Source organism: Daucus carota, chromosome 8, assembly GCF_001625215.2.
Source record: "Daucus carota subsp. sativus chromosome 8, DH1 v3.0, whole genome shotgun sequence".
In the NCBI taxonomy this organism is placed as follows: Eukaryota; Viridiplantae; Streptophyta; class Magnoliopsida; order Apiales; family Apiaceae; genus Daucus; species Daucus carota.
In genome coordinates this window covers 27,638,616-27,664,306 of record NC_030388.2, presented here as the reverse complement: position 1 = coordinate 27,664,306, position 25,691 = coordinate 27,638,616, and the positions used below count along the sequence as shown (strand labels likewise).

The following is a 25,691-nucleotide window of genomic DNA, read 5'->3' as shown; positions in this document are numbered from 1 at the left end:
ATAAAACAGGAACTAGATTGTGTAAGTTAATTAGAAAAAAAATATGAACAGTGCATAGTGCAGATCGTGAAACATTAGAAAGAAAAGAGGATAAACACATGTTTCGAATTGACGGAATTGTAAAGTGAAATCAGGACCATCTTCTCACGATATTTGGGGCCATTTTCATCGGATTTACGACACCAGGCCAACACATGTTCCATTTTTTAAGTTATTAAACCAGACTGAAAATTGCAGTTACTATGAACGAGTTAATTCATGAGCACGGAATATAAAATGCCAAGTGGATTTGAAACTTTTTTTAAATGCACATTTTGATAGATTAATTATATACTTCCTCCGTTTCAAGTTTCAGTCCCTTTAAAAAAAACACACATATTAAGAAAAAAAGTTGGTTACATATAATTTTATCTCATGTATCATTAATTAATGCGTTGATAAGTGATAATAGAGTTGAGTTTAAAAAAAATCTTAATAAATATAAAAATTTAGTGCATTGAGAAATGAGAATAATATTGAGTTTCAAAAAAATCACAATTAATATAGAGATAAATTTATATTGAAAAAAAAGAGGGACAAATACTTTGGGACAATTTTTTTTTCCAAAAAAGACCAATATTTTGAGACAGAGGGAGTAGTATAGATGCCGCATCTAGACAAAACTGTTGAGGAAAACATAACGAAAGATCATTAAGTACAAGTCATGCATTTCACATACCAAGCAGTATGAATTGTTCTGTTACATAACAGAAGCATGTAAAGATATTTATACCGGAAGTAATCATCTTTGCACCGGTTCTGAACAAAATAACAGATTTGGTTCCTTAGTTGCTGAAGCTTGACACAACTTAACTGGTTGGCTACTAGAAATGTCAGTTATTCTATATTACTATAACACACTATCCTCGCTGCTCGCTTTGTGGCTCTCATTTCCTCAGACTGAAAATATGGAACTCATATCAGAGGACCAATGGTTGCATCATAATGCAAATTAAATACCCTTACAAACAAACTACAGACATAGAAAGCTCACGTTATCATCCATCATTAGCTGCTTCTTTTCTTCTTATTAGTGGGAGGGGGGCTTTCGGCCTGCTTTGTCAAAGTACGCTTTGACGGTGCTGTGTTCTGGCAAGAGAGAACAGATCAGAGGACAAATAAAACATTTGCAGCCATGAAAATATTACAAATTGAAAAAAGTTTTTTGGCAGTTCAATCTAAAAAGAATATAATGAAGCAAACCAATGATTTACTTGCCAACCATGCTAAGGTCAAGGGGGTTTCTCATCTAACCTTGGCAAGTTTCTTCTCTTTGCGAGCCTGTCTTTCCCGCTCGTCAAATTCTTGGTTTTCTCTCTCCACCAACCGAATGAGTGTGTCACATCGTCTTGCAAGCTCCTGAGTAGTGCGAGACTTAACAAACCAATCAAAGCGAAATAACGGAGAAGTACGAAATGCTGCTTTCAGCTCATCCCAGTTCCCATAACCAAGTCTGTGAATCATGCAGATCTGCACACAATGCCAGCACATGGGATCACATGCTTAATGAAATATAGTTGATGTCAGTTCAGGTCACTAGATATATCATAGTACTTAAAATCTCACCATAAAACGATCACACTCTTCATTATACAATTTCCCCTTGTTTTGACCGTACTGTATTTTTAGTTCCAACCAAGGATTCTTATAACGGTCCAGCTTCTTCCCTATTGCTTTCATTATCTCATCCTTACGGGATATCCTTGCCTCTCCTCTTTCAATATTCTTGATGACTTTGTCATAATCTGGAGACCACATATTTAGATTAGTGCATTAGAACTCATTATCTGAAAGCCACCCACGATCAGATGTCTGATTATCTGATACTATAACAGCAAATACTGTAGTGGCTCTCACTAGAGACTTGGGAGTTACTGGCAAATACTTGTGCTAATTAATGCTTAAGATAGCCAATAACTTCCCTTATCTATATCAAAAAGACAAGTAAATAGGGAACCATAAAAAAAAGGTTCTCAGATACATGGCCAGAATATATTTATTCTCCATACACTATTAGAAAACGGCACACATTGCATACCATTTAACTCTTTGTATCTCTCTTGAAAAACTTTGGAATATCTTTCGACTTCTTCCTCTGATTTTCCTTCCATTTCAGACGCAATACCTTTTACATCATTACGGCCATATTTCTCACATGCCCTAAGAAAAGTATTGTAGTCTTTTCTGCTCCATGTTGAAAAGCCCTACAATTAGTGGAAGATAAGTTAAAGATAAAATTTCTTCAAATTACAATCAGCCACACAAGGACTCCTATATCACCTCTTCCAACAACTGCTCCTTCTCTTCCTGTTCCTCAGCGGTCAAAGGGTCTCCCATCTCTATATAATCAAGAGAAAATTAAGTCATTACCAAATAAGAAAAGAAAAGAAAAAGTGCCTACATAACAGAAACAAAACAAAAGCCAAACCTTCAGGCTCATCCGCTTCAATTGTATCTTTTGATTGATTCTTCTGATTAACTTGCTACAAGCAAAACAAATTACCATCCAAACATTTTATCTCCACACAAAATAGGACATAATGTATAAAGCAATTATCTGTGTAGTTAACTATACAGAAAATTTGTAAAACCAGCTTATACAAACCATAAGAAAGCGAACTTCTTTTTCATACAACTCAGTAAGCCTCTGTGTATTAAAGAACTGAAAGTCATGCCTGTATAAAAAAAATGAAACAGAGAATATATATGAGACATTGGACTTGATGCTAGTCGTACAAAAAAGAGTGAAATGTAATACAAAATACCGTATGCAGCAACTATAGCCCAAAACAAAAGAGAACTACATAAATTACTTACAACTGTGGCATGCGAGGAATTCGAGGCTCTTTTGGTCTTGCTGGACCACTTTGGCGCATTGTTTGCTTAAAATACTCTGCTTCTGAGTAACTGCTTGAAAAGATTAAACAATCAATTCAAAAAGAAGGAACCCCCGCTCATAGGGTAAGATGTACACAGCCGTACCTCCCTCAATTGAGAGAAGGCACAACACAAACAATTAAAAAAATTGAAAAATCCACAATACTTCAAACAATGCTGAAGCAACTTTAAAATATTCAAAGACTTGACAAATAAAAAAAAAGTATTACTTGCGCTTCCGCTCTCTTCTTGGAGGTTCAATCCAATTATCACTGGCAATTTTCTTGAAATCAACCTTGTTTTCATCCTATCATCATAACACATCACTCAAAGATAAGTTTAAGCAAAGCATAATATCCCATTGCCTTGAAACAATTTAAAAAAGTTAAAGCATGTGGTACAACCTTATCATCATCAAAATCATAGAGGTCTGCAGCTGCAAAACCCGTATTATTACAATTAGCATTTGTATTGACGTAGGCAACACATGACATTGATATTAGTAAATTCAGCAAATCACATACTATCATCCATTTTAAATTTAATGGCATCCTCAGTAAACTTCTTCATTTTGGCATCAAGTTCAGCAGTTGCCTCTTCCCCTTTAGCGATGATCCTGTCTATATCCTCATCTGTAATAGTGCTATCTTTAGAACTAAAAACCATCTCCGCACCAAACCTAACCATTTGCAATAGCTCATCTTTGTTAACAGCTGCGGGATCACAAAGGTGATACATTATTAGAGGGCATCATTAACATATTATGATGACAGCGAAGCACAAATTGCTTACTTTTTTGCTCAGCTAATCGTCCTTGTTGGATTACCAATGCATCAAGTGCAAGTTTCTTATAGGCTCTTTCAATAACCTTCTCCTCAATGGTATACTGTCAATTAAATTTTTAGGAGTAATATTAGTGACAAATAGTTCCATATAGGCAAAGATTGTACAGTCTGACATAGGTGTATGTTTAGTAAAACCTCAGTGCAGAAACGAAAAACTTGAACTTCTTTTTTCTGCCCAATCCTGTGGGCACGATCCTGAGCCTGCAAATCAACTTGAGGATTCCTATAATATAAAGAATATCAGACGCAACACAGAGATACCAACATACATAATACACTAATGTCATAAGATGCGAGGATATAAACTCACCAATCACTGTCGTACAATATGACAATATCTGCAGTTGCCAGATTAATTCCAAGTCCTCCAGCTCTTGTTGACAATAAGAAAACGAATTTCTCGCTCCCTGGCTTGTTGAAGGCATCAATAGAAGCATCACGATCGTCACCACCAGTATTACCATCAATCCGACAGTACAGATATCCTCGATACATCAGATAGTCTTCCAGGATATCAAGCAGTCTTGTCATCTAAATCAATAGTATTGTCCAAAGGGCCCATCGTTCAATATTCAAGCAGCTCAAGTATGATCCATTAAACATCTGACAACTAAAAGGAGAATAGAGAATAACCTGAGAAAATATTAGAACCCGTGAATCGCGTTCTTTAAGTTTTGGGAGCAACTTGTCTAGCAAAACCATTTTCCCTGCAACCAAAACAATAAATCATTCAAACGGTTCACTTGGAACTTGCTGACAAGACACCGTGTAATTTAGGGGTCCATTTGTACCAGCACTCGTTATAAGATGATCTCCTGTTGTATACGGTGGACCAGGTTCTGCACCTTGGAAAAGATATGGATGGTTACAACATTTACGTAGCTGCATAGCTATATTCAGAAGGCGCTTTCGCTCTCCACCAGCATTTACAACCTCGAGATCCTTCTGTAATAAAGCCTTATAATACTGCTTCTGCATCTGGGACATACCAACCTTGAGTATTGTCTCCTTCTTTGGAGGCAAGCCCTTCTCAACATCTGACTTCAACCTTCTCAGAAGGAATGGTCGGAGGACCTAACATAAGCAAAAACATAATTAGAATAGCATCATATTGTAACTGCTGACAACGAACTGAAAGACGGTATGCTTGTACCTTGTGAAGCTGTTGAACAACCTCTTCCTGGTCATTTTCCCCAGAGATTGCAAACCATTCATCAAAAGTTTCTGCTGAACTAAAAATCTCCGGAAGTAGAAAGTTCAGGAGTGACCAGAGTTCATGAAGATTGTTCTGCACATTACAACTGACATCTGTCAAAAAATTTAAATAGCAGAGTACCTGCTGGGTTACAATTCAATGAATAGAATACTAGCAAATGTAAATGAACTGGTGGTTAATCCTATATTCAGCAGGTTTGTTATACAGCAACATTTATAATGCCAAAACGAAATAAGATGTGTTTAGAAAAATTTACGTAAGCTGTTAAATTTGCACACCCCCACATCATTAACTTACTTTTTTTTCTTAAAAAGAAAAAGAGAACATATTCTTAGTTCTTACATAACACAACAGATAAACAATCTACCACACTGTTATGCATCTCAATTAAATACATAGAGAGTTTGCTTTGAGGTTGGGGGAGGGGAGAAGCAAAACAGTGAGTACCTGAAGAGGAGTCCCAGTGATGAGGAGGCGATAATTAGTATGAAACAGTCTCATGGTTTTTGAAAGTAGTGAATTCTCATTCTTGATCCGGTGAGCTTCATCGATTATAATATAGCGCCAACTGAAACGGCGTAATACAGTTTTTTCTTTGATCGCCATCTCAAAACTGGTAACACAAACATCAAACTTCCCAGCAACTAACAATTCTTCACGTATGTAACGCTGTAAAATAATATATTGAGGATTAAATTATATTCAAATAACCATTTATAATATAATTTAGGGGCTTGGTAGTGGTAGAACATATATTGCAACAAACCAAAATAACTAACCCGTTCATCAGGATTTCCAAGAAATTTGACCGCACGTAATGTAGGGCAAAACCTCTTTATTTCATTCATCCAATTTCCAAGAGTAGATTTTGGAGCAACAACCATGTGCGGACCAGTAATTCCTCTAAATTCGTGCAAATAACCAAGCAAGGAGATGGTTTGCAATGTCTTACCAAGACCCTGCAGTACAAAAATAACGTCAAGCAATAGTTGATGGCATCACTTAGGTGACTAGATAGCGCAAAATTATTTCATGTCAAATTTTGGACCATACCATTTCATCAGCAAGGATTCCATTAATACCATTCTCATATAGACGAATAAGCCAATTTAGCCCCGCAAGTTGGTAGTCCCTCATCTTCCCCTGAATACCTGGCAGAAGACAATTTAGGGAAAACAATATAAATAGCCTTAATCGTATTACTGTATTACACATGCGTCGTGCCTATTTAATATCATTTCAGAATTGTATAAAAGATATATCTTTTAACAATCTTCTGTCAGTGACTTCTGTAATAAAAAAGTTGACAAATAACGATCTACTTTAACATTAGGAATTGTAGCCTCAGCTAATCAGATTATCAAACAATCGAACATGAAAAAATGGATCAATAGCAGCTATTCTATGATGTGACCAAGAACTCTTACTTGAAGTCAATTGAGACCTTGTTGCCCGCCCAAGGGTAGGACTTGGCAATAATTTTTTTTTTAATATTATCATGTTTTTGGTCTAAGATAAATGTCCATGACCACGTGTCCAGCGTCGGTCACAAGTGCTAAAGTGAAATTAAAGAGTCGGTCATAAGTACTCGAGTGAAACTAAAGAGTCTTAAGTATTTGAGTGACAGATCAAGACAGTAAAACAGTTCGTATTGACATTGACAATGGACTCTGCAAAATAGAAAAATAAAGAGCGCCATAACATGAACTCTAACAGATTAATCAAAGATTAAATAGATATACTGATACATATATTTTCTTTATACACTTTGCAGTCGGAAAAAAACATCAAAACAGATGTAACCCGTTTAGAAACAAGAAAACAGCATATTGTCTGTTCATACTGTCATAGTACACATAATTAAATCTTACATGAGGGCTGCACTAGTAGCCTTGTGCCGCCGCCTCCAGCAAGTTCGTCTTCCTCCTCTTTCAGATATTCCTCATCTTCTTCCTTTTCTGTAAGTTTAGATGCATGTCGACCTCTGCACCACATGGATAATTATAAAATAAATTAAAAATAATCACCATACTGGATTATACACATAAATAAGAGGGCTTAATGACCATTTGGTCTTTAAAGTTTATGACTGTGTACCCATCATGCCCTAAAGTTTAAACATGGACCTTATAGCCCTCAAGTTACGGGATATATACCTATTGACCCTTATACCGTGACAGAGGTGTGTAAAGGTGTATATCAGAGGGAAAAAAGATGATTCAACTTCCAATATATGCTGTTACAAACCTCTGTCGCGGTACAAGGATCGATAGGTATGCATCCCACACCTTGGGAGCTAAAAGGTACATTAGTCATAAACTTTAAGAGTCAAAAGGTCATTAAGTAACAAATCTTTTACCAGACCAATCAAGAAAGTAGCTCATAACCTAGCACAAAATCAACCTTATTTTTTGAGTCTCAACACTTCTAAAGGAGTGTAAAGGAACTCATAGCCAAGAGTTCGTATAAGGAAGCATCTCTCATGTTGCACTTACCATCTTTTCTAATTGAATTCTAACTGAACGTAAACTGATCAATTACAAAGCTTTTAACTTAAAATCAAGAGAACCGGGGAACATATTCTATTCTCTAGACACACTGCACTTTAAAAAAGTAAAACGGCGCTATCTAGATACATTAAGAAACCAATCAAGTGATATATAGGTTCTCTTAGCATGCATAGTAACGGCACATTGGAAGAGGCAGGCAAAAAGACCAAATTCAGTGCTCCAGTCATCTAAATCCAAAAAATGCCAACTCCAAATCCATGTCACGTCAGCACCAACTTTGTTATATGTATAAAACATTGCTGTTTCAAGTTTGAACAAACTAACATAATGATTTATAATATGAAAGCTATATTTATAGAGATTACCAATCGCTATATGTGCACAATATAAATTATTACAGCTGGTAAACCTGAACCATTCATGTTATAAGAATGTACTAGGGTGCATGTAAGCTGAAAGATTTCAAAAGAGCAAAAGTCATACTTTCCCTTTGCCTTCTGCGAAGAAGATTGGTCTCCTTTTGCAAAGTGAGCAAATATCTCCGTTTGCTGCAACAGGTACTTGAGACGTCCCTTTCCCTTGTTATTCTGCATAAAAAAAGACAAAATTTAGGCCTCAGCCCATCTTCAACACCGCTATTACTCGCAATACAAACACAAAACACTTTCGAAGAAGAGCCAGACCATGTCGGCATCAATAGCAGCATTCTGGTCAGCCAATATTTCTTCTATCTTTTGTTTCTTCAACCTCTGCATTTCTCTCAACCTAGCTTTCTCTCGCTTGCTAATTTCACCAGTAGCCCCCGCATCATCTTCCTGTACTCTCCAAAACATAGCTCATATAAAAAATTATATAATCTCAAACAAAACACACTAAATTAACAAGCTATAACAGCTTAATCTCGACAAATTAAACATACTTAACACTCAATAACTCAACCAAATGTTGTAAGTCCGAATTATAATGTAATTTTCAGTGTCGGTTAACTATTAACTTAAGTTAATTAGTAATTCTTAGTTACACCTCACCGTAAAAAGTCAAAACAGTCAAAACAGTCAAAACAACACTTATTTGGTTTCGAAACGAGCAACAAAACCCTAACCCATTAATTAGCAGAGATATAAGCCTAAAAAGTGAGAGATCAATAGAATTAGAGGATAAAGTGATGAAAAGAGTGAAATAAACCTCGTTATCTTGAACGTCGTCCTGTTCATCTGCGAAGTCGTCGTCGTCGGTGGCAACAGTTCTGGCGACAGCTTCAAGCTCCTCCTCGTCTTCCTCCTCGTTGACTGGGAGCTGCTCTTGCTCCGACGATTCGGCCGGAGAATCGTCGGAGGAGTGGTCGGAGAGTTTGGCCATAAAATCAAGGGATTTGAAAAGGGGATGAGAGTGAGTGAAAATGTGAAATAGTAAATCTAATTAGAATGGGGAAATTAGACAGGGCAGTAGGTATTTATACTTGGATATACGAGTATTACGCGGGCGATGCGATTTAGCCATGAAGGAGATATTGGCCTACTGTATTATTTAATTATTTAATTGAGATTTTAAATAACATTATTTTTCAATCATGAAAATTTGAAGATATTTAATTAAGATTATTTAAATTTATTAAAATTTTGAAATTTTCAGTTGATGTTTTAAATTATGCTATAAGATCCTCTAATATTTAATAAGGATTTTAATTTAATAGTCGAAAATCCAATGATATTCAACTGGATTGTTTAAAAATCATTAGTATTTGAATAATTCATTAAAATTTGATGATATTCCAATACTGATGAATTTTTTTGAATTTTATAAAATGATGAATCTTATGGGATTGTTCAGTATATTTTAAATTTTTGTAAATCCCATCAGAATCATGAGATTTTGAAGTATTATGTTTAAATCGTAAAGTATCCATATCAACCATTCGACATTTATCAAAATCACATGAAATTCATTAAAATTCATAAAATTAAATCCATTTAACTTATTGTGCAATAACACATTTATTTAAACTTATTTTTGTGATAAAAAAATATGTGGTTGCTAGAAGTTGTAAAAATGATTGCAAACACGACGTCTATTTTTTACAATTTTTTTCTGGAAAAGAATATAATATTTTGGCAAAAAACTTTATAAGATTGGGTATTTATGAAAAAACCATTTTTTATTAATCAGTCCTCATAAATTATATTGGAATAAAATTTTATCATTACAGATATATTATATTTATTATCATATATATTCTATCAATATCTAGTTATTTCAAATTCTGATTAGTATTTTGTTATCTGATATATTCAACCAAATAATTAATTAATTAATTTTAATAAATGTTTCTTACGATTATACTTATTAACAGCACATATTATGTGAAAAACTAAAAAACTTAGATATACAAAAGAATATTTCCTGAAAAAAAAAATTGTAAGATCATATAATTTAAGAGACTTTTCAGAAAACTTCTAAAATAAGCTATTTTTAGTTTTACTAATATATAAGTTAATAATATTATTATATTAAGATCTAGAAGGATAATGTTAAGCAGCTTAGACTGGATGTAACTCGATTTACTCTCCATTTCCTGTAACATATCTCACAGATTGTGAGAGTGCACAACATCTTGAAGTCTCATGATCTGATATTCTGATTTAGGGCAAGGTGCCAAGGTCATACATTATGACTCAGTGACAGGTTAATGAAGTATACACACATTCAGAAGAATCAGAAGTGTGCTAGTTTACATTTTTTCTGCCACAAGTTTCACCTGCCTTGTTAAAATCATGGAACCTAGGAATCTCCTCTCACCTCATATTCACAAAAAGAAACTACTGTGAGGACCCAGTCACCAACTTTCAAGTTGCAATCTCCCAATCACCATTTTGCAATCTCCCAGGGCTTTGCCACCAGACCTACTCCGGAAAATCTACCCTGTTTCTCTCCAGATTCTGCAATCATATTATCAATTCTAGCCCTATAAGAAATAGCAAGACATAATACATAAGAATCACATCTCCCGCAACTAGTATTCGATTCATAAATGATTAATAAATTCTTCATGTTTCAGCATTAGATAGAGGCTAGTCTTCAGGAACTAAATATTAACAGTAATTAAGTTGCAGTTATTCGTCAAAGTTACTGCCTCTGGCACAACCGTTATTGTTATCATTTTTAATACTACTTATAAGCATATACTATTGTGAAAAGGACGAGCCTGTTTCCATCTGTTAGTGTGCTGGCTGCGGGCCAAATGATTCCGCCTTGCAGAAAAGGAAGCCATAGATTTGTGGAGATTTCAAAGGCCATCAGTTACAATCTCACTTAACATTTCAGAAGCAACGTATTCATAGTCTCATACAAGTGAATGAGAGATAAAAACAACAAACTAAAAACATATTAAAGTCAGATTGAACGCTATAGAAGCCACTTAGTGAAGTCTTTGATATAGCTACAAACACCAGAGGTACAGAAAGGAATCAGGATGAGCACCTTTCTGTTGGAAATACCAAATGAAACATACTACTTGTATTTGTCAGTTGCAGAAACATGATGTATTATGACAGGAAAAAAACAATTCTACCTAGTTACGTTAGCAGTCAGGGGCCATCCCCGTGTGAAGCAAAAGCTCCTAACGTTGTAAACAAACATTACCCGGCGGTGTACTCTGGTCAAGCTCTCCAAGTCCTGGTAAGAGCCTCTTTTCATATCTGAGAATGCCAGATTTTAAGAACACAGACGTGCATTACTAAGATGACAAAATTCATACATGAAACTATGTTTATGCTGGATTGTAAATGAGATATTCTCAGTAGAGGTTGCCTAACCGTACCTTCTAAGCTTGTTGAGAACAACTTCTCGCAAATGTTTTCCTGTACTTCCAGATGGATCTGTTTCCATAAAATCAAATCGCGCAGCAGTACGACAGTTGGCAGCAAGCACAAGAGCAGCACCCCTGGTTACCGCTGATGGAAAGGTTTGCAAAATTTCAGACTCCTGAAGATAGCCTAGGGTAAATTTAGCGGGTAGTCCATCTAGAAAAATGTTTTGGAATCCGAGGAGTTGGATGTTACAAGAAGGCATCTTTGCTAAGAATCCTAATCCACCAGCCGTGACCATAATCTTTCCCGCAACCAATGTTCCAACTAGGGCAGAGAGGTTGGGTGCACTGTAAACCACCCAACCATCAACCAAGTCCACAAGCCTCTTCCTCAGTGAAACAAGTTCAAGCACGTGATCAAATGACTCATCATGATGCTCCTCATTAATCCAATCCGTTACAGTTTTTTTGACAACGGATTCAGGCCCCGAAAAGTGGCGACGAAACATCACATACAACTCGTTTTCAATTTTCATCAAAAAATGAATAGCATCAAAAATAAGCCCTTCAGATGTCAAATCTAGTCCACGGGAGGGAACATGATGAATTTCGAGAAAATCTTCAACTCTCTGCTACAAAATCGAAATCTGTTAAACCCTACTTCCAGTTTAATTATCAAAATTTGTAACGAAACTACAAAATCGAAATATAATACAACCTGCTAAACTCGTATTCCAGATTTCCAGTTCAATTACATAACGATTACTGATTAAACTAAAAACTCGAAAAATAAATAGATAATATAGCACAGTACCTTGATAAACTCAATGTTCAACTGCGATTCAGGGAGTTCTGTGACCTCATCGTCGCTTCCAAAGCGGAAGACATCAATCTCAATCGGTGCCATTGTTATCCACCGCCCGAGCTTTTGTGTGTATCGCAGTCCTAGTGCTAGTCACCAGATGCTCATATTCGGGTACGAATCCTATTTTGTTTTTAATATCTTTTTCCAAATTGTCTCACCCTTTGTCCATTATTATTTTGTTGTGTTTTTCATTTTTTTATCACAAAGAAAATACTTTCACTCCCAACCAATAGTCAATACCATCAAAACATAAATAATATATTAAAAATAAAAAGAGTGAGCTTATTTGTTTCTTGACAAGTTGAATATAAAATTTTAAAACTGAAAATATTGTCAACCCAAATAATCAAGAATGTCTCAAAAAAGGGCAACATCACAATTAATCGTTGCAATTTAAATTTATAATTTTGGTCTATTTTTCGTTAAAAATTATCATTAATATTTTTATTTTATATTTTTATGTTTCTGTCAGGTTTATCTTACTTTTAAGAAATAATAATTGATTATAAAAATTATAAAAATTATTTTTTCTAATTTCATCTACATATATCTCAGGTTAACTTTTTCTCAAATAAAGTTTTTAGGATTATAATTTACTCTTTTTCAAATATGATTTTTATCATTAAACTTATAATTTATATAGAATATTGACTAATACAGTATAATATCCAAAATTTAATCATTTAATATATTTTTTCAGAGTTCGGCTTAGTACTATTAAAATCGAAATATTAAAAATTTGGTCGATAGACCTACTTAGATACAGTAATCAATTATCTTCTTTGACTAAAATTATTATCATTTTTATATTTTCTACCTAAAAAAAACTCAATTTTCTAAAATTAACATTGGATAATATAGAAACTATTTTTTTTAACTAAAATTAAGTCAAAATATTTAAAAATTCGGTTAGTATAATCACCCGTTCATGACACGGGTTATAAACTAGTATTAGTTATAGTGTTTGTAGACCAAAGAATCCACCGTTACATTATAAGATCAATAAATGGTTGAGATTTATTGATGACTAATATAATTATCTTTGAAAATTTTATATTATTCTCTATACTTATCTTTTGGAGCGTGTATGTAGCATCATATATTTAGAAATCAACAACAAACCCTGCAACACAATCGGAAAAAATCGGTGGCCAGAACAATTATTATCAAAAATTAGTGCAGCACGGTCATCTTATTCACCGGATTTGGGGACAATGGACTTATTTTTTTCATCATCAACTACTATGATTAGAGGCAAGTCGGATAACTCTACCCATCTCTTTTGCTCATGACCCACCTAACGATTCTTTAACATAAATTATGTTAACTTTGTCGGACCAATAAAATTAACTACCGTACAACACACGTTTATTGTTGGATGTTCTGCAAGCGGAGAAAATAAACGATAATTGGCGAAGAACACAAACAACTTTAAGATGATATGTATAACATTTTACAAAGTAAAAAAAGAGATAAACATGTCCTGATTTCCAGTTATGTGCTTATAACCACCACATGAAAGTAATAATTATCATGTATTAAATTGTAACAAAATAAATTGCTAAAATGTTCGCCTTCAATATTAAAGTACTTTTGTGGTCTACAAGAAACATTTTCTATCAGAGAATATCAAAATTGTGCAAACGATAGGAATCAGGGGAATCATAGTATGTTTTGGATATCGTATTAGAATTAGAATTGGAGTAGGTTTTATATTTGGTGCTTAAAACCTATATATACAGATTATATTCCTCGCTTTCTTTCGTTTTCTTTATACTAGGGTTTTTCTTGTCTGGAATTGTTTTTTGCAATTAAGCTCTTGGATTCTGGTGAGAAACACTCGAAAGATAATGGCAACTTTTGCTGATTCGTTCATGGCAGATCTTAATGACCTTTCTGACCATGTGGACGGGGAGCTTGCTGAGATTCAAGTCATCAATTCTGCTGCTGATTTGGACAACGTATCCAACCTACAGAAATCCAAGCGTTATATTGATCTCGAGGAGGACGAATCTGATCTAGAATACCAGCTAATAGTGGACTGCATTGCTTTGTCAGTTGATATTGAAAACGAAATAATGATTATTCATAATTTTATTCGTGACAAGTACCGCCTCAAATTTCCAGAGCTTGAGTCGCTGGTGAAGCATCCGATTGACTTTGCTCGTGTTGTGAAAAAGATTGGGAACGAAGTTGATCTGACCCTGGTTGATTTGGAACAACTATTGCCCTCAGCTATTATTATGGCGGTCTCAATTACCGCGTCAACCACAAGGGGCAAGCCACTCGATGCTGAAGATCTGGGGAAGATAGTGGAGGCCTGTGACAGGGTTCTTGCGCTGGATTCAGAAAAGAACAAGGTTCTTGATTATGTAGAGAGTAGAATGGGATTTATTGCTCCGAATCTTTCTGCTATAGTTGGCAGTGCTGTTGCTGCCAAATTGATTGTCGCTGCTGGTGGATTATCAGGACTTGCTAATAGAGAATACAATGTTCAGCTTCTTGGTGCTAAGCCCAATAATTTAGCAGGATTTTCAGCCGCAAATTATAAATTTCGTGGAGGATATATGGAGCAAACGGAGATTTTCCAGAGCACGCCCCCTGCTTTGAGGAAGCTTGCTTCGCGTCAGTTAGCTTTAAAATCTACACTTGCTGCCTCTGTTGATTTTACTGGAGGGGATTTAAGTGGGGGAGTTGGGAGGGCCTTGCGTGAGGAGATCCTTAAGAAGATTGAGAATAAGCAAGAGCTGCATCCTGCAAGACATGTGAAACCTCTTCCAATTCCTGATGTCCGTCAGAAAAAAAGGAGAGGGGGTCGGCGATTAAGGAAAATGAAAGAAAGATATGCTGTAACGGATATGCAGAAGCTAAGAAACCGGATGCAGTTTGGAGTGCCGGAGGAGAGCTCTTTAGGGGATGGTTTAGGGGTGGGATATGGAATGTTGCGGGCATCAATTGGTCAGAGCAAACTTGCTGCCAAAGTTACAAAAAAGTACGGAGGGAGGAGCTCTGCAAGTAGTTTTGCAACCTCAGGATTCACTTCAAGTTTGGCCTTTACACCTTTTCAGGGAATTCAGCTCGCAAATCCAGCTAACTAGCTTGGTAGTGCAACACAAAACCCTTGATTGGTGTTATCATTCTCATCATAATCTCAGTAGCCATCTAGCTTGGTAAGAATGCAACAAGTGTTTTTCGCTCTATTATATTTTAGCTTGTCTAGATAATCTCTGTCATACAAGTGTTTTTGTTGCATTGAATTCTTTTTTTGTTGTAGTGTTTAAATCCTCATGTAATCCTATATCCTGAATATCTGGAATATAAGTGTGTGATTAGCAGCCTAGTGCAGAGAACGAGTCTGTTGTGTTCATTGCCCATAGCGATTAACATGGATCTCAGGTTACAAATTACTGCTAAACAGGGATATGGATGCAAAACTTGCAGCAGATTTCTAATTCTTATGAATTGTGCATTTTATCTAATTAGGACAAAACAAAGATATGATCAGTCCCTAATTTGAAGATACCCTATGTTCTTGTGAGATTGTATTTTACTGGAAAAAAGAGAAAAAAAGTTAATGTAATCATTCTTATAAGTTATAACGCAAGGTGCCTCCCTTCCATTCATTAACGTCAACTGTGCGTGCAGAGGAACAATTAAACATAGTTATGGACAATTAACCACACAAACTTGCATTTGTTTTTGTGAAATGTTGGAATGTAGCTACTTCTGCTAACCTCAGACTTTTCTTAAAAAGTTTTGCAGAAAGGCAGACACTGGGATTTATTGGTAGCTTACTAAAATTTTGACATTTTGAAGTCTATCAAGTGGTCTGCAATGTTTTTATACATCCTGTTTAGAATTTCTAGGTTACATTCTTTTAGTTGGTTAAAAACAGCCTGTAAATAGCAGCCATTTTTCTCTGAATTCATATTAACTTCAGTACTTCACTTGAACATTAACGACTTCTATATTATCATTTATTTGTTATCTGAAGCAAGCGTTGGTTTTTAACTTCGTATTTATCCGTTACTTCATAATTTGACAGTGGAGCTCAAGGTTGTCAGAAATCTGATGGAAAAATTGGATATCCATGAATAATGGTAATGTCTTGTGGCTATTTATGCAACTCCGATTTTGTATCTGCTTTTCTTATTAGGCCAATGCTACTGTAGAATGTTGTTCTGTATCTTTTCTATGTCAGTAGCATTGTTTTTGTGTCATGTTTTCAGGAAGACTCTGATATGCAGAGGATTTTTGATGCATTCTGTGAAAGCTCCCAAACCCTGCCAAAGATTGTAGAAGATTTTACATTTGCTCATCGAAATTGCCTAGTTTTCATTCAGTTGTTTGATGATGAATTTAATGGCCCGAGCCCTCCCACTCTGCGGCTGTTTGTGTGTTCAGGAACATGGCTTCTCGGAATAAAAATGAGTTTTTGTTTAAAATTCTATAAAAATAAATAGCGAAACCTAAATATTTTCTAGCTTTTAATAATTTACAAGTCACCATATCCACATATTTTTAATAACATACAAGTCCAAACCATATTTTTCACTTATAATCTATTTCTTTGTTTTAAATAATAAATTACTTCTTTTAAACTTTGTCAAACAATCTTTTTATTTATTAATATGTGACTATTTTTATTTGATTTGCGTAAATTTCTAATAATATGGCATGTTTTTATCAATTAACCTTGCTTCGTTTATTTCATCTTATTCGATTTTATCTTTTCCAATTTTAAAATCAAAATCAAACTAATTATAATCAAATCGAATTTTTTTGATCTAAACTGATACATCAATTATGATTATAATTTTTATTTCGATTCCGATTTTATTCAAAAACCGAGACCCAACCTGTTCTCCCCTGCAATTTACCAACCCTGCTCCACTTTTATATATACAGTACATGCACACGCATTTGTGTAAATCGCAGAAAAAGTGATGAAAGTGGACGAGGAAACAAGAGGAGAAGCTTATAAAAGAAGCAACGAACGGCTGAGAAGAAAAAACTTCGCTGATAGTTGCTCTGTTCTTCAGTCTATTGTCCCTAATCTCTTACCTAAGGTACCTTTTCACGGGTTAAAATTATAATATCTAGGTTTATTTTAGAGATTTCATTGTATATATGTATTTTTGTATGCTTTGATGCAAAATATATGATATTAATTAATTGTGATGTAAATGTAATTTGTGTGCTTTGATTAATATTGATTTTGTCAATTGTGTTGTGATTGAAGGCTACAAAGGAGCGAATTGTTAGCGGAACAATTGAGTACATACGAGAATTAGAACATGATATAAGTGTGTTGGAGAAGCTTAAGCGCTCAATCTCGGAAAAATTGGAGGCCAATTCAGTGTTGTTTAGTTTCGGTGATCGAGGATCGGCTGTGGAAGTTAGGGCCTCTGGTGGAGTTGCATTTTTTGGAATTGAGGCGGAGTTTAGGCGGAGGTTGGTGGTGGATATTGTGAAGGTGTTTGATAAGTATGGAGTCGAGATTTTGGCGGCAAATGTGGCTGTTGATGAGCATAGGCGGAAGTTGGTGGTGACTGTGACTGCGAATGTAGGTGGCGGTGAGAGAGGTAAGGTAGTTATTGAGATGATTAGAAGGGATATATTGTTTGTTTAGACTGGTTTTTGTGATTATTGAATATTATGCAATTTTGGTGACTTGAACAGAATTTTATTTTCAGAATGTTATAAGTGTTTGATACATGAAGCAAAAGTAATGAACAGATACTTGAGGGTATATGATCTTGGTTTTGTCATTTGTGTCGCAATTTGGTGTTAAATTTTTGCTGATTTGCTGATTTTGTTTGCTGAATTCTGTATAGTTATATATAGTTGCAAAATATAAGTAATATAACTGTTGTCGGGGAGTGATATTAGATAAGAATAGAGAAACCTAGCATTTGATGGTTATGTCGCAAGTTTTGGTAATATGAAATCAGTAAGGTGATTGCTTCCTCCTGATAATCAGACACTAAGATGAAACTAAGGGCGTCTTACTTCTCAACCCCCTTCTTGAGCATGATTGCGTCTTGCACCACCCTCTTTCCTCCTAGATAAGGCCTGTTTGCACTTTTCTAGTTGAGGTGATTCTTGTCTGTAAATGTGGCTTTTGATGAGCATCAGCAGAGGTTACCGGTTAGGTGAGGGATGTAAGGAAGTTGTTAAGATGATTACAAGAAATATACAACATTGTTTATTTGAATTAATTTATGTGCTTGTTGAATGTTTATTAATTTTGATAAGTCCATATAAATTTTAATATTGAAAGTGTTGTTAGTTTTAGATACATGAAGCCAAGTAGATTATTAGAAAATGGAAAGGATCACAATCTTGGTTTAGTGTTGCATTCTGAAATTGGATTTTCTTTAGTTGTTGATTCTGTTGCCAATATTGTCAAAGTATCCGTATGTAGCATAATTTTAGATATTATTTTATTTGTTTGGAGGATGGTTTTAGATGAATTAGAATGAAAATAGTCACATAAGAACACATCTAAGAAATCACATTTATTGATCGGTTTGAGAAACAAAGCATACTCATATAAACTATGATAATACCCCAGAAACGTAACATTGTACTGCCCCAAACGAGAAGAAAATAATGAAATTTTATGTTTATAGCAACATAAATGATTTCTGCCTACTCTTCTTGCCTAATGTTGAATCTTGGCGCAGACTTTTTTGATCTCCTCAACTGCAACAGAAATTACCTCTGCTTCATTCATCTTAATATTCTCACTCAATTCTTTAGCCGTTTTCATCACAGCACTATCTCCGTTCACTACTTCTTTTATAACTCTAGCAACCTCTGTCCTTCCGAATTCAAGTTTACCATCTTTCTCAATCTCCAAACCAGCACCGAGCTCAGCCACCATCCTGCAGTTCAATGGCTGATCAAAGTTCATTGGGAGCCCGATAATCGGAACCCCATGACTCAAACTTTCCGTGACAGAACTCCACCCACAATGACTAACAAAACCTCCTGTACTCGAATGTCCTAATATTTTATCCTGTGGCGCCCAACCGTCCACAATTATTCCCCTACCTTTCACCCTATTGACGAACCCTTCTGGCAAAACCTCTTCAATCTTGATTTTTTCCGCCTCTTTTGGAAACCTGATAACCCATATGAAATTCACATTACTAATCTCAAGCCCAAAAGCCAACTCTTCTATCTCTTTCTCTGACAGAAAAGTCTCACTCCCAAAAGAAACATACACAGTCGAGGCCTTCTCTTTACTGTCTAGCCATTCCATCATTTCTTTATCATTCTCAGCTTCCTCACATTCTTCATGATAACTTAGTACACCCACAGGTACAACTCTCTTGTTTGTCAAAATAGACATATAATTGATATACTTCTCCTCAATATCATTACAGCTTTTGATAAGCATGAATCCGAATGACTTTGCAATACAAGAAAGAAAAGGATCATCATCTTCAGTTGTTTTACCAGCATCAATGGGAGCAGCAGCAATCATCTTCTGAATCTCCACAGGACGAAGAGAAACAACCGAAGAAGGAAAAGGCAAGCCTGATCCCCTGTTCTTGAAAGCATAGTAAAAGAAAGACTTTGATGTAGCACTAGAAGTATGGAAATATATTGCAGGAATGTGATGGGAAGATGACACTTCCGAAACCCATGTCTGATGGCTGTCATAGATAACAAGATCAGGTTTCAGAGTTTCAAGAATGTTGGAGAACTCGGGTTTAGACTCGTCGAATGCTTGGAATAGTTTAGGGTGGAGATGGGATGGGAGGCCATTAGTAGTGTGACAATATGGAGGGAGTTCAGGGGAAGAAGGTAAGTTGAGTTCAACCAGTTGTATGCAAGAAAGATCAGTTGGTGACAGTTTGTTTTCGATGGAAGTGAGGTTAATGGGGGTTGAGCAAAAGTATATGAAGAAGTTTTTGCTGGAGAGCTTCTTGGCTAGCTCCAAGAATGGTGAGATGTGACCGTAGCCTAACCATGGTAACATTAAAACTCTCATACTATCTTCTTTCGTGGTAGCCATGGTTTGATACTGAAAAAACAGAGACTGATATATCTGTGTATATTGCAGAGGGTAGGTGAATTCACATGATCCTGGGCCATATAACAATGTCTTACACTGAAAATTGCTCTGTTTTCAACGTCTCGCCAGACATGTTGATTACTAGTAACATTTTATAATGATTAGTCTTATATTATAATCAGTTTTAGGTGATTTGTGTCAGTCTTAATAAATACTCAAAGTACTAATCTTTTGGTGGTTGAACAAGTCAAATTAGGTTTTTACATTACTTTTGTTGTCTCCTGAAACTACATATCTGCAAATAAAAAGCCAGTAATCTTAGGTGCACAAGTAATCTTCTTTATGTTTATGTTTGATACTCCCTCAGTTCTTTTTTGTTAATCGTTTTGATTTTTTGCACGGATTTTGAAAAAAACATATTTCTACACATTATTTTTCAAATTTTCTTTTTCTGAATAAAAATATAGATGTTAAATTTTTATTTAGAAAAAGAAAATTTGAAAAATAATACGTGGAAATATGTTTTTTTACACCTCAAATTACGTGCACAAAATCAAAGTGACTAACATAAAGGAACGGAGGGAGTAATAGTTTACGTGCATGTTTGGCTATTGCCACTTCTGGCTTTTTTCGATAAGAAGTCGACTTTTATTTTTCTTGATCAGTGTGTAGAAGTCATAAGTACATATAAAAAGCTGCTAATGCTAGTTTTTTTTCCCAGAACTTTTACCTTTTTTTTAAAGAGTTTAATCACTTATGAGATTCAGATTGAATATGGAGTTAGAAACCAACGCTTGCTTCAGATAACAAATAAATGATAATATAAAAGTCGTTAATTTTCAAGTGAAGTACTGAAGTTTATATGAATTCGGAGAAAAATGGCTGCTAATTACAGGCTGTTTTTAGCCAACTAAAAAAATGTAACCTAAAGATTCTAAACAGGATGTACAAAAACATTGCCAAAATTTCAGTAGGCTAACAATAAATCCCACTATCCCAGTATTATTCTAAACCACTCCTAATTCCTAACGTGAATGAATTTTGATATGCTCTACGAATTTAATGAGAAACTGCAAAACCTGGTACGAGGCCCGGTTCTTAAAATTAACCTGATATCCGATTTTTAGGATTATCCGGATGGAACTTTGAAAATTCGTCCAATACCAGTAGTTAGGGCTGTAATTCGAGTCGAGCCGGGCGAGTTTCGAGCCGAGCCTAATTCGAGCCAAGTCTAATCGAGCCGAGCCAGCTCGATTAACTAATCAAGCGACGAGCCTAAATCTTTGCCCGAACTCGACTCGGTTAATTTCACGAGTCGAGTCGAGCTAAACGAGCCGGTTTTAACGAGTCGAGCGAGCCAGCTCGTATAATTTTACACTTAATCGAACCCAAATCTTTACCCGAACTCAGCTCGTTTAATTTCACGAGTCGAGCCGGCTCGTTTAATTAAACGAGCCGAACCTTTACCCGAACTCGGCTCGTTTAACGAGTCGAGTCGAGCCCACTTAAAAGAATGAGTTCGAGCCGGGCGAGCTCGCGAGGCGCCCGACTCGAATTACAGCTCTACCGGTAGTGGGTCCATGTCCAAGATCTGTGTCGGAATTTGACACTGGACACTTGGGCCTCCTAACCAACCCAGACTAGTAGTGGGCAAAACAAGCCCATTTAAGGTCAATTCTATCCAAAATTAAATAAAATATTAAACAAGGACGCGAACCTCTATATATTTGACCTAAATTCAGATAAGGAAGAAAAACCTGGAAGCTGCGTCTCTTGTTTTTTTTACACTTAGCTTCATTGCTGTCAAAAAATTTCAACATATCTCTGCAAAAGCTTGTGATGATTTTGGGAGATGCCGATTAAAAATATAGAAACAAAGATAATTGAGTTATATATATTTGATAAATAAGGAGATTTAGATGAAAATAACGAGTGTAATTAGCTTTTATATTATAAAAATGTACTAGGATGGGGTGTGCGATTATGCCCCAATTAAATCTAGTTTGTGCTGGCACGTACAAATTCTTCTCTCTAAATAATTAAGACTAATCGTCGATTTTTAGAACACTGAGTTAGTCTCGTCATTTTCAAAGTACGCGTGCAAATTCTTTCTTTCTTCTTGAATAATGGTTAAGACAGAGAGTATATAGCATTACAGAATGAAACGGTCTTTATGCTGCTAGTGCTTCTTATGGACACTAAGCACAGCAAGCACAATCAGGAAGATATATGACAGCGATCCGAGGAGCGAAACTCCAACAGCAACTATCACTAGGTTACAAAATCTTCCGAAAATATTGCAAACTTTGTTCCATCTCACATGTTTATTGCCTTCATGCCCAAGATATCCGACAGCCGCAGCAGCACCATTAGCGGAAGCAAGGACAGCCACCATGATGAGGTCAAGTATGATGATGGCCTTGGCCAGTTTCCCGGCCTTGCTCCCCCTATTCGCCACTGTTAGGATCAATACGACAGCTCCATATGAGCTTGCCACCGCGTTTGCCACCACAAAGTATCTGAATATATGATGTAAAAGGACAAGGATTAGTATTTGGACAGGCTCTTTGAATATGAAAATAGATCATAACCGAAAAAAAATGCAATAGGATCTTATGTGCTAGAATACAATACAGATGCAATGTTGGATGGCCTAAACCTCTGTTAATTTAGTTCTTATGTGCTAGAATACAATAGGATCTTGGTAATCATGAGGTTTTTTGAAAGTTGATCACTTAACATGATATTATCTCAACCTCGCAGGTATTTAATTATGGACACGAAAAGAAAGTTATGCAGACTGAGGTCTGAGGTTTTAGGAGAATTGGTCAGTGGTCACTGGTCACTTAACATTATGTTATCTTAGATGCTCTAAAATAAACTCTGGTATCATGTTAAGTGAGAAAACTACTAATTGAATGGTATTATTTAACATGCACTCCCACAGATGGAATAATGGAGGGAAGTGATAATTTGTGTTATAATTTCAGTGAAATGACAAATGTAACACGTTTTAGTTCTGGAGTTGAAGATGCAATGAAATAAGGGTAACAAGAAATGACAGGGGAGGAGAAAATAACGTACGTGAAGGCGGAGAGGTAATGATATTTGGCGGTCACAGGAACCTTGATCGGAGGCAGGGTGGAGACCAGGGTTATGGGAACAACCTTGGACTGTTTATCAAGTCCCAGAATGATTGCTGCAGCGAGCGACAGTAGCAAAGCCACTAACCTTATGAACAAGCCTGTATATCTCACTTTTCTCTTCTTTCCCACCCCTCTAGCTCTTTCTTTCTCCTCATCTCCCATAACTCTGTTTACTTGCTCCGTTTCCATCAGCTAATTATGTGTACAATAAGAGAGAGAGATAGTGAGAGAGAGAGACTTGAAGAAGAATTGTGAAGGTGGAAACTGCTTATATAGAGATTTTGGAAAACGAAAGATTAGAAGTTCCAACTCTCACAAATATTTACGTGATTTTTATTTTATTCCACTGATCTTTTTATGTGTAAACTCCGGTTCGAAAGACCTGAGACAACAGAGGATAAACCCTTAACTACTTGGGCTATCCAATCATGCTCTGGTGTGCTTAAATAGTTAGATTACTTTGTAAAACACGATTGTTTTTGATAGACAAGAGTTATTTTAGCGTGTCAACAATGAGTACTACAAGTTAGGATTGTCGCAATAACCTACACAAGTTCATGTCCTATCGAGTATTAATTTGCTAGGGTCTAAGAAGTATGATTATAAGTATTTAATGAACAGAATTGTTCGATCTGTAAGATGTGAACAGAGTGGATAATAACAGGATGTGGGGATGAGAGTTTGACGCGAGTGTGAATGCATATTACATGTGATCAGCTTGAAAAAATTAGAAAGATGGATGCTTCTGACTCGAATTTACCTCTCAACACGTTCGTCTCTTCATCTTCATTCCAGTAACAGGTTGTTTCAGGAGTTCCAATCCATGTCGTAATAGATACCAAATACCCATGTGATCATGTTTATTTAGGCCAGCACTTCTGAACTTCTGACATTCGTATTTTAGTTTCACTCAAAAATTTTCAGAACACTGTAGTCTGTAAGTTACGGGATCCAAACACTTTGGAAACCCGAGTTCCTGACAAAGAAGTTTGGCATAGTTCCTGGTTGCTGTTACGAGGGTCACTCATTACTAGCGACTGATGCCTGATTGCATATGTATATTTGGAACATTAGAAACCAAATTTTGTTACATGCACATTGCCAGCTACTTGAGTGCACTGCCATTACACGAAACTTGGAATGTCCAAATCATATACACTAGGAAGCTGTAACCCTTCAGATTCTACTATACAATTTTACGGCAAATTTGATTCCTTTCGGGTTATAAGAGATATTACAGTAGCGATTTTGCTCTATTAGTGTTACTGGCTTGATCGGTCTTTTGTGCATTAATGAGTTATGGGATGGACAAAGTCCTGTTTCTCTGTTAGCCACAATTCTGCTGGCATATATATCTTCTCAACTGCATCAATCATTTAGGATTCCCCATCTTCTTTATTTATGAACATTGTTGTGAAAGATTGAAAGTATCTCATCTATTGTTATTATATTAAACAAATTAAATACATGACAGTTAAAGTTGAATTCAAAATGTGAGAACAAACGAGAGTGAGATGTACGTATACTTGATGCATGACAGCATTGCCTTGGGTTTATGTTTTTTTGTTCTTGATTTTCTGTTTGAATTAGAAAGTTCCAAGTTCATTACAAGATTTTATGAATATATCACATATTAAAATAAATATGTAAAAAAATTGGTAGGATATAGATATGGCAATCAGACAAGAAAATCTTGAATAGATAAAAAAGACATGATAAGCAGATAAGAAGACATGACAAGGAAATATGACAATTTTGAAAGAAATGGAGATGAGAGGAATTTGAAAAAATTGGAAAAAATGGCACCCGAAAATAATTCATGTACAAAATGATTATTGTAATATTGTAACCACGGAGTCTATTCTGTATCAGATGAAGTACACATAATTCACCAAATACTTGTAGTGGATGGTGCGGATGACTAAAGTGCTCGATCTGGAGATGTATCACTGGATCAACAGGTATCTAAAGTTTTAAACATTTGTTGTTGGTAACTTATTTATAGCATAATAATTATTACTCTACGTTCTTATGACGAGTTATGAAGAGTTTATCTGATCATACTTTTCGCATTTTAATTAATTCGGCACTGTTTAAGTGAGGAATAAACTAGCCTAGCTGGTTTTACATGACTGATTAGTTTTCTGATTTAATGGAATAGAACTATATATATTCTTGACTAGAAAAAGTACAAAGAGAGATATCAGAGTTAACTAAAAAAATATTAATATGAATTATTAGCGGCATATTTAATTAAATTAGCTCTATAACTGGCTAGGATATATTCCAGCTCTTTTTTTAATTTTTAGATATTTCAATGTATTCATTTGACTGCAAGTCTGTTTATTTTTCTTTGTTG

At 35.5% G+C, this 25,691-nt stretch overlaps 5 protein-coding genes across 11 annotated transcripts; 1 reads left to right on the top strand and 4 right to left on the bottom strand.

Moving 5' to 3' along the window:
• Positions 1 to 685: 685 nt before the first annotated feature.
• On the bottom strand, positions 686 to 8,917 carry LOC108199238 (ISWI chromatin-remodeling complex ATPase CHR11-like). Its single transcript, XM_064082772.1, has 25 exons — positions 8,673 to 8,917; positions 8,171 to 8,302; positions 7,971 to 8,074; positions 6,849 to 6,961; positions 6,031 to 6,128; positions 5,757 to 5,936; positions 5,425 to 5,646; positions 4,915 to 5,049; positions 4,553 to 4,835; positions 4,395 to 4,468; positions 4,072 to 4,292; positions 3,897 to 3,984; positions 3,709 to 3,802; positions 3,441 to 3,629; positions 3,321 to 3,352; positions 3,147 to 3,223; positions 2,857 to 2,946; positions 2,645 to 2,714; positions 2,468 to 2,522; positions 2,320 to 2,378; positions 2,078 to 2,243; positions 1,606 to 1,784; positions 1,294 to 1,509; positions 1,034 to 1,128; positions 686 to 939 (listed from the first exon to the last, which is right to left on the bottom strand). Exons 1-24 carry the CDS (start codon positions 8,844 to 8,846, stop codon positions 1,048 to 1,050), a joined length of 3,132 nt encoding a protein of 1,043 aa, XP_063938842.1. The 5' UTR covers positions 8,847 to 8,917; the 3' UTR covers positions 686 to 939; positions 1,034 to 1,047.
• Positions 8,918 to 10,098: 1,181 nt separating this feature from the next.
• LOC108197600 (U4/U6 small nuclear ribonucleoprotein Prp31 homolog) lies at positions 10,099 to 12,293 on the bottom strand. 7 transcript variants are annotated; one of them, XM_017365261.2, is made up of 4 exons: positions 12,107 to 12,293; positions 11,305 to 11,924; positions 11,127 to 11,182; positions 10,099 to 10,449 (listed from the first exon to the last, which is right to left on the bottom strand). In XM_017365261.2, exons 1-4 carry the CDS (start codon positions 12,197 to 12,199, stop codon positions 10,430 to 10,432), a joined length of 789 nt encoding a protein of 262 aa, XP_017220750.1. In that variant the 5' UTR covers positions 12,200 to 12,293; the 3' UTR covers positions 10,099 to 10,429. The 7 variants fall into 7 exon arrangements, with proteins under 7 accessions (XP_017220750.1, XP_017220745.1, XP_017220747.1 ...); XM_017365256.2 differs by having other exon boundaries at positions 10,099 to 10,423; XM_017365258.2 differs by having other exon boundaries at positions 11,056 to 11,182; positions 12,107 to 12,292.
• Positions 12,294 to 13,725: 1,432 nt separating this feature from the next.
• Positions 13,726 to 16,481, top strand: LOC108199966 (U4/U6 small nuclear ribonucleoprotein Prp31 homolog). Its single transcript, XM_064083009.1, has 3 exons — positions 13,726 to 15,327; positions 16,203 to 16,257; positions 16,387 to 16,481. The coding sequence occupies exon 1, from the start codon at positions 14,008 to 14,010 to the stop codon at positions 15,253 to 15,255; it is 1,248 nt and encodes a 415-aa protein (XP_063939079.1). The 5' UTR covers positions 13,726 to 14,007; the 3' UTR covers positions 15,256 to 15,327; positions 16,203 to 16,257; positions 16,387 to 16,481.
• A 2,184-nt stretch (positions 16,482 to 18,665) lies between these two features.
• On the bottom strand, positions 18,666 to 20,310 carry LOC108199965 (UDP-glucosyltransferase 29-like). The gene has a single exon (XM_017367998.2). It carries the CDS (start codon positions 20,184 to 20,186, stop codon positions 18,825 to 18,827), a length of 1,362 nt encoding a protein of 453 aa, XP_017223487.1. The 5' UTR covers positions 20,187 to 20,310; the 3' UTR covers positions 18,666 to 18,824.
• A 1,975-nt stretch (positions 20,311 to 22,285) lies between these two features.
• LOC108199120 (CASP-like protein 1E2) lies at positions 22,286 to 23,608 on the bottom strand. Its single transcript, XM_017366864.2, has 2 exons — positions 23,271 to 23,608; positions 22,286 to 22,705 (listed from the first exon to the last, which is right to left on the bottom strand). Exons 1-2 carry the CDS (start codon positions 23,519 to 23,521, stop codon positions 22,366 to 22,368), a joined length of 591 nt encoding a protein of 196 aa, XP_017222353.1. The 5' UTR covers positions 23,522 to 23,608; the 3' UTR covers positions 22,286 to 22,365.
• Positions 23,609 to 25,691: the final 2,083 nt, after the last annotated feature.

Bases quoted from the DNA above. Each gene is read 5' to 3' on its own strand.
- LOC108199966 (XM_064083009.1), top strand. From the start codon at position 14,008: ATGGCAACTTTTGCTGATTCGTTCATGGCAGATCTTAATGACCTTTCT.
- LOC108199965 (XM_017367998.2), bottom strand. From the start codon at position 20,186: ATGGCTACCACGAAAGAAGATAGTATGAGAGTTTTAATGTTACCATGG.
- LOC108199120 (XM_017366864.2), bottom strand. From the start codon at position 23,521: ATGGAAACGGAGCAAGTAAACAGAGTTATGGGAGATGAGGAGAAAGAA. The intron at 22,706-23,270 runs GTACGTTATTTT...TCATATATTCAG, and splicing joins CATTACCTCTCCGCCTTCAC to ATACTTTGTGGTGGCAAACG.
- LOC108197600 (XM_017365256.2), bottom strand. From the start codon at position 12,199: ATGGCACCGATTGAGATTGATGTCTTCCGCTTTGGAAGCGACGATGAG. The intron at 11,925-12,106 runs GTACTGTGCTAT...TCGATTTTGTAG, and splicing joins TGAACATTGAGTTTATCAAG to CAGAGAGTTGAAGATTTTCT. The intron at 10,424-11,126 runs GTAATGTTTGTT...ATATGATTGCAG, and splicing joins TGACCAGAGTACACCGCCGG to AATCTGGAGAGAAACAGGGT.
- LOC108199238 (XM_064082772.1), bottom strand. From the start codon at position 8,846: ATGGCCAAACTCTCCGACCACTCCTCCGACGATTCTCCGGCCGAATCG. The intron at 4,293-4,394 runs GTTATTCTCTAT...CTATTGATTTAG, and splicing joins GGGTTCTAATATTTTCTCAG to ATGACAAGACTGCTTGATAT. The intron at 1,785-2,077 runs GTATGCAATGTG...TGTGGTCTCCAG, and splicing joins GAGATACAAAGAGTTAAATG to ATTATGACAAAGTCATCAAG.